The 12,173-nt window shown below is 44.6% G+C and overlaps 1 protein-coding gene across 2 annotated transcripts in view; it reads left to right on the top strand.

Moving 5' to 3' along the window:
- The window catches only part of LOC124031897 (forkhead box protein J3-like), a 99,023-nt gene that overhangs the window by 30,263 nt on the left and 56,587 nt on the right, over positions 1 to 12,173 (top strand). Inside the window, exons 1-3 of one of the 2 annotated variants that reach the window (XM_046343691.1) lie at positions 6,231 to 6,353; positions 6,454 to 6,563; positions 6,932 to 7,378. In XM_046343691.1, the coding sequence (XP_046199647.1) occupies positions 7,028 to 7,378 (351 nt within the window). In that variant the 5' untranslated portion in view covers positions 6,231 to 6,353; positions 6,454 to 6,563; positions 6,932 to 7,027. Of the gene's footprint in view, positions 1 to 6,230; positions 6,354 to 6,453; positions 6,564 to 6,931; positions 7,379 to 12,173 lie in introns of those variants that run through there. The other variant, XM_046343690.1, reaches the window with a different exon arrangement.

Genomic DNA, 12,173 nt, shown 5'->3' with positions numbered 1-12,173 from the left:
CACTGTCAAACGCTCCCTAAAACACTTCTGCAAGCAGGCCTTTCTAATCGGCCTGGCCTGGGTATCCTGGAAGGATATTGATGCCTGGTTGTTCTTTAAAAGTGCTTTCCTCAACATCTTAAATAAGCACGCCCCTTTAAAAAAAATTAGAACTAAGAACAGATATAGCCCTTGGTTTACTCCAGACTTGACTGCCCTTGACCAGCATAAAAACATCCTGTTGCATACTGCACTAGCTTCAAATAGTCCCTGCGAAATGCAACTTTTCAGGGAAGTCAGGAACCAATATACTCAGTCATAGGAAAGCTAAGGCTAGCTTTTTTCAAACAGAAATTTGCATCCTGCAGCATTCATTCCAAAAAGTTTTGGGACACTGTAAAGTCCATGGAGAACAAGAGCACCTCCTCCCAGCTGCCCACTGCGCTGAGGCTAGGAAACACTGTCACCACCGATAAATCCACGATAATCGAGAATTTCAATAAGCATTTCTCTACGGCTGGCCATGCTTTCCACCTGGCTACCCCAACCCTGGCCAACAGCTCTGCACCTCCCGCAGCAACTGGCCCAAGCCCCCCCCGCTTCTCCTTCACCCAAATCCAGACAACTGATGTTCTGAGAGCTGCAAAATCTGGATCCCCACAAATCAGCCGCCATTACTAGTCTGTTTAACCTCTCTTTCATATCGTCTGAGATTCCTAAATATTGGACAGCGGCCGCAGTCACCCCCCTATTCAAAGGAGGAGACACTCTAGACCCAAACTGTTACAGACCTATATCCATCCTGCCCTGCCTTTCTAAAGTCTTCGAAAGCCAAGTTAACAAACAGATCACCGACCATTTCGAATCCCACCGTACCTTCTACGCTATGCAATCCGGTGTCCGAACTGGTCATTGGTGCACCTCAGTCACACTCAAGGTCTTAAACGATATCATAACCTCCATCAATAAAAGACCGTACTGTGCAGCAGTCTTCATCAACCTGGCCAAGGCTTTTGACTCTGTCAATCACCGTATTCTTATCAGCAGACTCAACAGCCTTTGTTTCTCCAATGACTGCCTTGCCTGGTTCACCAACTACTTTGCAGACAGAGTTCAGTGTGACAAATCGGAGGGCCTGTTGTCCGGACCTCTGGCAGTCTCTATGTAGCTGACACAGGGTTCAATTCTCAGGCCGATTCTTTTCTCTGTATATATCAATGACGTTGCTCTTGCTGCGGGTGATTCTTTGATCCACCTCTACGCAGACGACACCATTCTATGTACATCTTGCCCTTCTTTGGACACTGTGTTAACTTCTTGCGTCAAACCATCCCGGATCCGGGATCGTGACTACAGCCTCAAGTCCATTACCATAACGCAACGTTAACTATTGATGAAAATCGCAAATGAAATCAATATGCTAGCTCTCAAGCTTAGCCTTTTGTTAACAACACTGTCATCTCAGATTTTCAAAAATATGCTTCTCAACCATAGCAAAACAAGCATTTGTGTAACAGTATTGATAGCATTCTCAGGCTAGCGTAGCATTTAGCATTAGCATTCAGCAGGCAACATTTTCACAAAAACCAGAAAAGCATTCAAATAAAATCATTTACCTTTGAAGAACTTCAGATGTTTTCAATGAAGAGACTCTCAGTTAGATAGCAAATGTTCAGTTTTTCCAAAAAGATTATTTGTGTAGGAGAAATCGCTCCGTTTTCTGCGTCACGTTTAGCTACGAATAAAACCTGTATCCAGGATTGTGTAAATCTATCCGCAAGCTCATTAGCATAACACAACGTTAACTATTCATGAAAATCGCAAATGAAATTAAATCAATATGCTAGCTCTCAAGCTTAGCCTTTTGTTAACAACACTGTCATCTCAGATTTTAAAAAATATGCTTCTCAACCATAGCAAAACAAGCATTTGTGTAACAGTATTGATAGCATTCGCAGGCTAGCATAGCATTTAGCGTTAGCATTCATCAGGCAACATTTTCACAAAAACCAGAAAAGCATTCAAATAAAATAATTTACCTTTGAAGAACTTCAGATATTTTCAATGAGGAGACTCTCAGTTAGATAGCAAATGTTCAGTTTTTCCTGAAAGATTATTTGTGCAGGAGAAATCGCTCCGTTTTCTGCGTCATGTTTGGCTACCAAAAAAAATAAAAAATTCAGTCATCATAACGCCGAACTTTTTTCCAAATTAACTCCATAATATCGACTGAAGCATGGTAAACGTTGTTTTTCATGGTAAAAGCCGCTGGTTACAGTAAGAAGCTTACTCTTGAGGGGACTGCTTGATGAAAACCAGTCAATTTTCCGTTCCCCATGAAAGTAGACCTCTCTATTTACATCACATACACTATCAAGCATTTCACACATATTAATTAGATACTGACTGTTAGCACTTGGTGGTCTATAGCAACACCCTCCAAAAGAAAAGGCTTTATATGTGCTAAGTGAACCTGCAACCACAACACTTCAATTACACTTTACATAAGATCTCCTCCAAGCATTACAGGGATATGGCTCTGAATACAGTTGAAGTTGGAAGATTACATACACTTATTACATACACTTCACAAATTTCTTGTGAACAATTTATAGTTTGGGCAAGTCCGTTAGGACAGTTTACATACACTAAGTTGACTGGGCCTTTAAACAGCTTGGAAAATTCCAGAAAATTATTCATGGCTTCTGATAGGCTAATTGACATCATTTGAGTCAATTGGAGGTGTACCTGTGTATGTATTTCAAGGCCTACCTTCAGACTCAGTGCCTCTTTGCTTGACATCATGTGAAAATCAAAAGAAATCAGCCAAGACCTCAGAAAAACAATTGTAGATCTCCACAAGGCTGGTTCATCCTTGGGAGCAATTTCCAAATGCCTGAAGCTACCACGTTCATCTGTACAAACAATAGTACGTAAGTATAAACACCATGGGACCACGCAGCAGTCATACCGCTCAGGAAGGAGACATGTTCTGCCCCCTAGTGATGAATGTACTTTGGTGCAAAAAGTGCAAATCAATCCCAGAACAACAGCAAAGGACCTTGTGAAGATGCTGCAGGAAACCGGTACAAAAGTATCTATATCCACAGTAAAACGTGTCGTATATCGACATAACCTGAAAGGCCGCTCGGCAATGAAGAATCCACTGCTCCAAAATCACCATAAAAAAGCCAGACTACAGTTTGCAACTGCACATGGGGACAAAGATCAGACTTTTTGGATAAATGTCCTCTGGTCTGATGAAACAAAAAATAATTGTTTGGCCATAATGGCCATCATTATGTTTGAAGGAAAAAGGGGGAGGCTTGCAAGCTGAAGAACACCATCCCAACCGTGAAGCACGGGGGTGGCCGCATCATGTTGTGGGGGTGCTTCGCTGCAGGAGGAACTGGTGCACTTCACAAAATAGATGTCATCATGAGGCAGGAAAATGTTGTAGATACATTGAAGCAACATCTCAAGACATCAGTCAGGAAGTTAAAGCTTGGTCACAAATGGGTCTTCCAAATGGACAATGACCCTAAGCATACTTCCAATGTTGTGGCAGAATGGCTTAAGTACAACAAAGTCAAGGTATTGGAGAGGCCATCACAAAGCCCTGACCTCAATCCTATAGAAAATTTGTGGGCAGAACTGAAAAAGCGTGTGTGAGCAAGGAGGCCGACAAACCTGACTCAGTTACACCAGCTCTGTCAGGACGAATGAGCCAAAATTCACCCAACTTATTGTGGGAAGCTTGTGGAAGGCTACCTGAAACGTTGACCCAAGTTAAACAATTTAATGGCAATGCTACCAAATTCTAATTGAGTGTACGTAAACTTCTGACCCACTGGGATTGTGATGAAGGAAATAAAACTTAAAATAAATCATTCTCTCTACTATTATTCAGACATTTCACATTCTTGACCTAATACAGAAAATTATTACCAGGATTAAATGTCAGGAATTGTATTTACATGTATTTGGCTAAGGTGTATGTACACTTCCAACTTCAACTGTATAGGCTTCTAGACTGGCAATCATTTGTGTATCTTTTCAAATGGGGTCTTTAGATGTGAGTCCTGTGATCATAGCCGTGTGAATTTATGAAATTTTTGCTGAGAACTTGTTGTCGAAGGCAGGCGGCAAAACTATTTTTTTGCCCGCGCTACAGTCGTCTATAACAGTCAGCTAATACAAGGCTGGTAAATACCCAGGGCATTACAAATAATTTTTCAGATTTTGTTCAGATTTTTCAGGGGGTGTTTCAGCACCCTCAGCACCCCTACTTCCTGTGGCTATGCTTGTGATTGTATTGGTGTCGTTGCTGTCACCACACTATTATGCATTTGAAAGGTTCCTTACTTACAGCCCAGCTGCAAGGAGAACGAGAGAATCCCTCTGATGTGAAATTCATTGGAGGCTGTTATTTGATATTTGACATTAAATATTAATGTGTTTTATTAGATGTTTGTTTACATTTTATTCATTTTAGCAGACGCTCATATCCAGAGCGACTTACAGGCGCAATTAGGGTTAAGTGCCTTGCTCATGGGGACATGGACAGATTTTTCATGTTGTCGGCTCAGGGATTCAAACCAGTGCCCTTTCGGTTACTGGCACAGTGCTCTTAACCGCTTGTCTACCCACCTGATTGCCCCTTTAATGAATCCATTTGCAGACTTGGCACAAGCCCCTTCTATCCAAGGTATCAGGGTTCCCAAAAGTCTTCCTGTTTTTGCCTATAATTACTATGTGTCAAGTAACTCTCATGAAAGGCAATTATTCTATGGATGGCTGTGGTAGAAGTTGAGGTTACATTCAGATATTTGATTTAGGAGCTTGCTTCATCATGGCTGAGCCGTGGTTACAGAAGCTAAATACCTCAGTGATGGTATTAACACACAACCACAAATCAGAGACTAGCTCTGAACCCTGTGTACCAATTGAGCCTGTGCTACGGAACTCAATGCTTCAAAATAGCTAGCCTATTTAACTGTTTTACTCTGGAAAGCTCAGTAAGGCGTGCCTCTGCAGACTTGAAGGAAAACAAATGAACTGTAACGGCACACTTGCTTCAGATACAATAGGCAGAGCGCTTCCAGGTATATGGGTTGGGGCAGTCACTGTGGGACTCGTTGACTGGGTAATCACTGTCTTTGGGTGTTCGGTCCCCTTTTTCCCCAGAAGCAGTGTCATGCCCCCTCTCTGTTCTAGCGTATTACTCATCCTAGCGCCTCGCTATGCTAACGCTATGCCATCACAACAGTCAAGCCCACGCTCTAAACTGCAACAACAACAGCAGCAGCAGCAGCAGCACAGCAGGTCGGGGCTTGTGGCAGCCTGATTTGCAGCTAAAGCCTACGCTTAATGAGGGAAAAATAATAACTTGTTGTTTTTTTTCCCCCTTCCCCATCCCCCTGCAGCAGAAAGGTGGACTAATTAAGATGGCTTCCTGGGATTGGGGGTCTGGCTCTGCTTTCTCTCACAGTGCCACTGTCAAGGGCCTTCGGGAAGAGACGGGGGTGGCGGTACAAAAGCTCACCCAGTATTTTCTCAGCATGTTTGGCTAGATGAATATGCGTAAAAAAAAATGTTTTTTCAACTTGTAATTAAACTGGTTTGCGGGCAGAGTATTGTCTTAGTTTTCCTCTCTGTATGTTGCTCTCGAGGGGGATCTGCAGAAACCGAGAGTTTTGTATTCCTGGTAGACCGCCTTAGAAGTTTCAGGAGATGATACTGTGTGTGTGTGTCTGTGTGTTTCTGTTTAAGGACACTTGAAGGTTGTATGGGCTCAGAGATGTACAGGTATCCTTTGGAGGCTTAGCTCTACTACTGACCAGGTTTTAGCCTGGAAATTGTATTTTCAGGGTTTGAGCAGGTCCACACTGAAATGATCCTATACTCTGAAATATATATTTTAGATTTTATTAATATATGAAGTGTTATTTGTGTACAGCAACATTTAGCCCTGTTTGTGTTCTTCTACATACCTTTGCGGATTATGGTACTGTGTGGATCTGAGTCTTATAGAAATAGCTGAAAACAAATTAAAAGTAGAGCCTTCTCTTCTGAAGCACTGTGGTTGTCTGTGGCAGAAGCTCTACTACCTTCAGGTCTGAAACTGAGAGGTGGGCCTGGACTTGACAGCAGAGTGGGGCACGTCGACAGAGAACAGGGGAGATTCTGGGTTTTCGGGTTCCTCTGGGGAGTTGGAATTCCTCCCGTGCTGTTCCCCCATTTGGCAGGCAGTTGTGAAAAAAATTCCCAAGCTTTTAGTCACTACGCAGATCGAGTTGCCGTTTCTACTTTGTTGGAGGGAGAATGACAGAAGCAAGCCAGATAGACAGAACTCCGACAGTGTTGCTGTTGTGGTGGGTGGCTTTGCGATAGTCTTTTTTTGTGTGTCACTAATGAGTGTTGTCAGCCAGGACTTGACAAACTCCCCTTTTGTGTGTGCTTTCTCTGTTACAGCCTCAATGAGGAGCGTATGAACATGCACCATAGAAGGACTACTCTACCTTTCGGTTCAGTACATTCCACAGATGCTTGGGCCAGAGAAGAGATGTAAAGAAACTAAAACAGTAAGAATTTGGTCAAATTAACTCAAATTACTTTGTTTGCGAATGCCTTTGTTTCTTTATGGTTAAATGTACAGCTTTGAGTGAAGTTGAAACTTAGAGGAAACACTTTCTATGTCAAATATATGTTTGATATTGAGGGAGGCTATGACAGACACAGTATTTGCTGTGCTGAAATCTGGACCATTTCATGAAAAGAATCAACAGCACCAACTCCCTCTCCTGACCATATCTGATCACACACCTACACTATCATCTCCTGACACTTCAATTCATCCGTAGTCCAGTCAGCTGCAGTGCATACCGTTTCATATCTGTTAATTTCTTCCTAGTTTTTCTGTTGTTGAGCAAACACGCTACTTTTCTTCTAGAATTCAGCCGGTGCCGCTGCGCAACAGCAATCCAGTGAGCGAAAGGAGAGCATCTCCCCACCCTGCCCCTGAGTCCCCCAACCCCTCACCACCATCATGACCTCTGAACTAGGGAGCAGCCTGACCTCCATGGACTGGCTTCCCCAGCTTACCATGCGGGCGGCCATCCAGAAGTCCAACGGCGTGCACCAACACCACACTCACGGGTACCCCCACGGACATCATGGCCACGGGCTGGGAAAGAAGAATGCCCCACTGGACCAGGGAAACATGCTGGACCAGGAGGAGGTGGCCCAGCATAGGGATGGCAAACCACCCTACAGCTACGCCAGCCTTATCACCTTCGCTATTAACGGCTCGCCGCACAAGAGGATGACCCTCAGCGAGATCTACCAGTGGATCTGTGACAACTTCCCCTACTACCGGGAGGCAGGCAGTGGCTGGAAGGTAGGAGGTGGATATGGAAGAATGGCATTTGGTGTGTATTAACGGGATGGTTCACTTCAGATTCAGTTTGTTATTCTAATGGAATTAGGTGGTGCTCATCTTTCCTATTAGTTTGGGATCGAGGTCTGCATATTTTTCTGACTGCATGATGTGGGATCTATGTAACCCAGTTTTGAGGGATACGAATGTCTGGGGCGGCAGGGTAGCCTAGTGGTTAGAGCGTTGGACTAGTAACAGAAAGGTTGCAAGTTCGAATCCCCGAGCTGACAAGGTACAAATCTGTCGTTCTGCCCCTGAACAGGCAGTTAACCCACTGTTCCTAGGCCGTCATTGAAAATAAGAATTTGTTCTTAACTGACTTGCTAGTAAAATAAAGGTAAAATAAATAAAAAATATTTTTATTTTTGGTAAACTATCCCATCGGGTACGTTTATACCCGTTGCAGTAACGGGTCTTGTTGTGAGGACAGGATCTTACAAGTTCAGTTAGCAGACTTGGTCTGACATAGACCACCGTTTATCACCTTCTAAATTCAGTATAATGTATATTATAATCTGGGTAGTTAGGGTCCTAGATGCTGATTGGCTGAAGGTTGTGGAATATCAAACAATATCACACGAGCATGACAAAAAACAAATGTTACACTGTTCCTTTGTTAACCAGTTTATAATAGCACCTCTTGGGTTTCTGGTATATGGCCAATATACAGTACCACGGCTAAGGGCTGTATCCAGGCACTCTGCATTTTGTCGTGCTTAAGAACAGCCCTAGGCCATATACCATAAATCCGCAGGCCTTACTGCTTAAAAAGAGATTTAAATGTGATAAAAAAAATACATGGATTAAGTCTGAACCAGTTTTGACATTTTGTTTGATTCACATTTAATTGCTGCGCTGGTCTTGACTTTACAACTTGTCTCGGATGTATGAGGAAATATTACTGGTGATAGTCAGTCATTGCGACAGTTGTCAGATCCAACAGCAGAATGTGGAAAAGCTTTGTGGAGGAGTACAGCAGTGAGTGACTGAGTGCATGTTCCATTCAGGTTTCATTAACAAATCTTTAATGGTGCAATCTGCGATTTGTACATTAATTAAACATGTTTTTACTTTAAATGTATTATATATAGATTGCAGCTTTCATTTAAATGGCATTGTATGAATCTAGGCAATATGACATGCTTCTTTTACTTGAGTGGTGAGTGGAATCATCTGGAATCTTTTGGTTTAGTCTAGGGAATACCTTCCATTATTAATCACATGACAGAGGCTGTGCTTTTTCTGAGGAGGCTGCTTGGCTACAATGTCCCAAGTAGATGTGTCCCAAATGGCACCCTATTCCCTACCGGCCCTGGTCAGAAGTAACACACCATATAGGGCATAGGATGGCATTTGGAACGAATCCACAACAATCTCCATTTAATCTATTTTTTTCTCAGTGAGTGAAAATATCTTCCCTCTCCGTGCTCCGTTCACAAACCTATGTTTATTCTCAGGATTTAATCTTCCTGAGCTAAATTGCATGCCAGCAGCTCAAAATGGTTTGCGATAAAAGTCTGTTTGTTTTGGTAGGGTTCCAAGCTTGTTGGCATGGTCATGAGATATGTTCTGTAGATTTCTTCTTTCATTTGCTCACAGAAAACCAAGAAAAATAGATTTTCTAGACCTTTCAGGCATTGTGATTCGTTTTTTTCTTGAATTGTCAATGGTTTCTCTCTGTTCAGGCGGTTACCCCGTCATATGGGCAATATAGCTCAGTCTTAAATAGGATAGGCATAATGCCCTCATAAATACGTGTAGTACTGCAGATGTTTAAGATCTATAAGCTTTCTCTGATGTGCTTATAAGTATTTATTTAATTACCAAGAGTGGTATGTCTTCCACACAACAGTAATTAGTAGGGTTGACCCCAAATATTCTATTCTATTCCTATTCTATGAGAAATAACTGAGTTTTGGCGCAGATACAGTGACGAATGCTAGCTAACGTTAGCAACCATAGCAACTTAGCTGACATTTGTAAATTGTGGATTTGAATGATACCGTATTTGTTTTTAAATGGCAAATCTGATTCAAACCTCAAAATTGGGATTCAGGGACAGCCCTAGTATTAGGGACGTTAATACAGACATCAGTACTAAACTGATTCTATTGATCAAACATCTGTATTTATATTATTATTGTTTTTTAACTCTGCATTGTTGGGAAGTGCTCGTAAGCAAGCTTTTCACAGTTGTCTCCACCCGTATTTTGTGCATGTGACAAATACAATACGATTTTTAACATTTAATTTTAGTTAGAAAAACACTTTCAGTACATTGGCCCTTTTGGGTATTATACTTGTCCTTGCATTGACAAGCTAGATGAATCACAGGTGTACTTACATGTGTAAAAAGGCTACCCATATATCCAACATAAATGTAAGAACCATCCTGAGGATTTAGCCTTTAATTTCCTCAAGACCAAACCAGACATCCTAGGAATCCTCCAGATGAGGAGATGCACAGAATAATCTGGCACGAGGACTGTTGAGGACGAATAGACCCACTGCATACATGGCTCAGCCTCAAGCTGTAAACATTTAATCCCGGATGTACCTGGCCCAGTGCAGAGATGTTGTGGTTGAAACGGTGATCTGCATCAAAGGGAACGTGAACAAATTCATTACAGTCAAGGTGATTACTGTCAGCTGCAAACAGTGGGAGACAGACATGGAGCCCAAGCAGTGTCTGGATTCCTTGATTTGGAGAATATACTGTTGATGCTCAAGTAAAATAGCTTGTACAACACGCACAGACACTTACGCGCACACACACAGACGTACACGCGCGCACACACACAGTACGTACACGCGCGCACACACAGTACGTACACGCGCGCACACACACAGTACGTACACGCGCACACACACAGTACGTGCGCGCACACACACACACGTACACGCGCGCACACACGCACAGACACTTACGCGCACACACACAGACGCACACACACACGCGCGCACACACACAGTACGTACACGCGCGCACACACACAGTACGTACACGCGCGCACACACACAGTACGTACACGCGCGCACACACACAGTACGTACACGCGCGCACACACACAGTACGTACACGCGCGCACACACACAGTACGTACACGCGCACACACACAGTACGTACACGCGCACACACACAGTACGTACACGCGCGCACACACACAGTAGTGCACGTACACGCGCACACACACAGTACACGCGCACACACACAGTACGTGCACGCGCACACACACGCGCGCACACACACAGTACGTACACGCGCACACACAGTACGTACACGCGCACACACACAGTACGTACACGCGCACACACACAGTACACGCGCACACACACAGTACGTACACGCGCACACACACAGTACGTACACGCGCACACACACAGTGCGCACACACACAGTACGTACACGCGCACACACACAGTACGTACACGCGCACACACACAGTACGTACACGCGCACACACGCGCGCGCACACACACACGTACACGCGCACACACACAGTACGTACACGCGCACACACACAGTACGTACACGCGCACACACACAGTACGTACACGCGCACACACACAGTACGTACACGCGCACACACACAGTACGTACACGCGCACACACACAGTACGTACACGCGCACACACACAGTACGTACACGCGCACACACACAGTACGTACACGCGCACACACACAGTACGTACACGCGCACACACACAGTACGTACACGCGCACACACACAGTACGTACACGCGCACACACACAGTACGTACACGCGCACACACACACACGTACACGCGCACACACACAGTACGTACACGCGCACACACACAGTACGTACACGCGCACACACACAGTACGTACACGCGCACACACACAGTACGTACACGCGCACACACACAGTACGTACACGCGCACACACACAGTACGTACACGCGCACACACACAGTACGTACACGCACACACACAGCGCACACACACAGTACGTACACGCGCACACACACAGTACGTACACGCGCACACACACAGTACGTACACGCGCACACACACAGTACGTACACGCGCACACACACAGTACGTACACGCGCACACACACAGTACGTACACGCGCACACACACAGTACGTACACGCGCACACACACAGTACGTACACGCGCACACACACAGTACGTACACGCGCACACACACAGTACGTACACGCACACACACAGTACGTACACGCGCACACACACAGTACGTACACGCGCACACACACAGTACGTACACGCGCACACACACAGTACGTACACGCACACGCACACACACAGTACGTACACGCGCACACACACAGTACGTACACGCGCACACACACACGTACGTACGTACACACACACACACACACACACACACACACGTACACACACACACACACACACACACACACACACACACACACACACACTGTGTGTGTAAGAGACTCCCACTCAGGTAGGCATACGTGTGCAGTCTACAGATTACAGTAGGGCTGTTCAGCCAGAGGAGATGGGTAGTGGTGAGTTTACTACCCAGCACACGCACGCGTCTGCTCTGTATGATAATGTGGATGCACAGGCAGCAGAGAGGCCAGGTTGAAACCAGGCCAACGCTAACTCCTCTCCCATTTTGAACACAAGCGCATTAGCCACAGATGATACACTGAGTGTAATCAGATAACTCGTCAAGGTCATAACACGTCCACATGGTATGAGGGAGCAGGACATGGGATGCATCCCAAATGGCACCCTATTC

The sequence above is a fragment of the Oncorhynchus gorbuscha genome, linkage group LG03, assembly GCF_021184085.1.
Source record: "Oncorhynchus gorbuscha isolate QuinsamMale2020 ecotype Even-year linkage group LG03, OgorEven_v1.0, whole genome shotgun sequence".
Taxonomy (NCBI): domain Eukaryota; kingdom Metazoa; phylum Chordata; class Actinopteri; order Salmoniformes; family Salmonidae; genus Oncorhynchus; species Oncorhynchus gorbuscha.
Note: the sequence above shows the minus strand (reverse complement) of the source record. Positions and strands in the feature narration are given on the sequence as shown.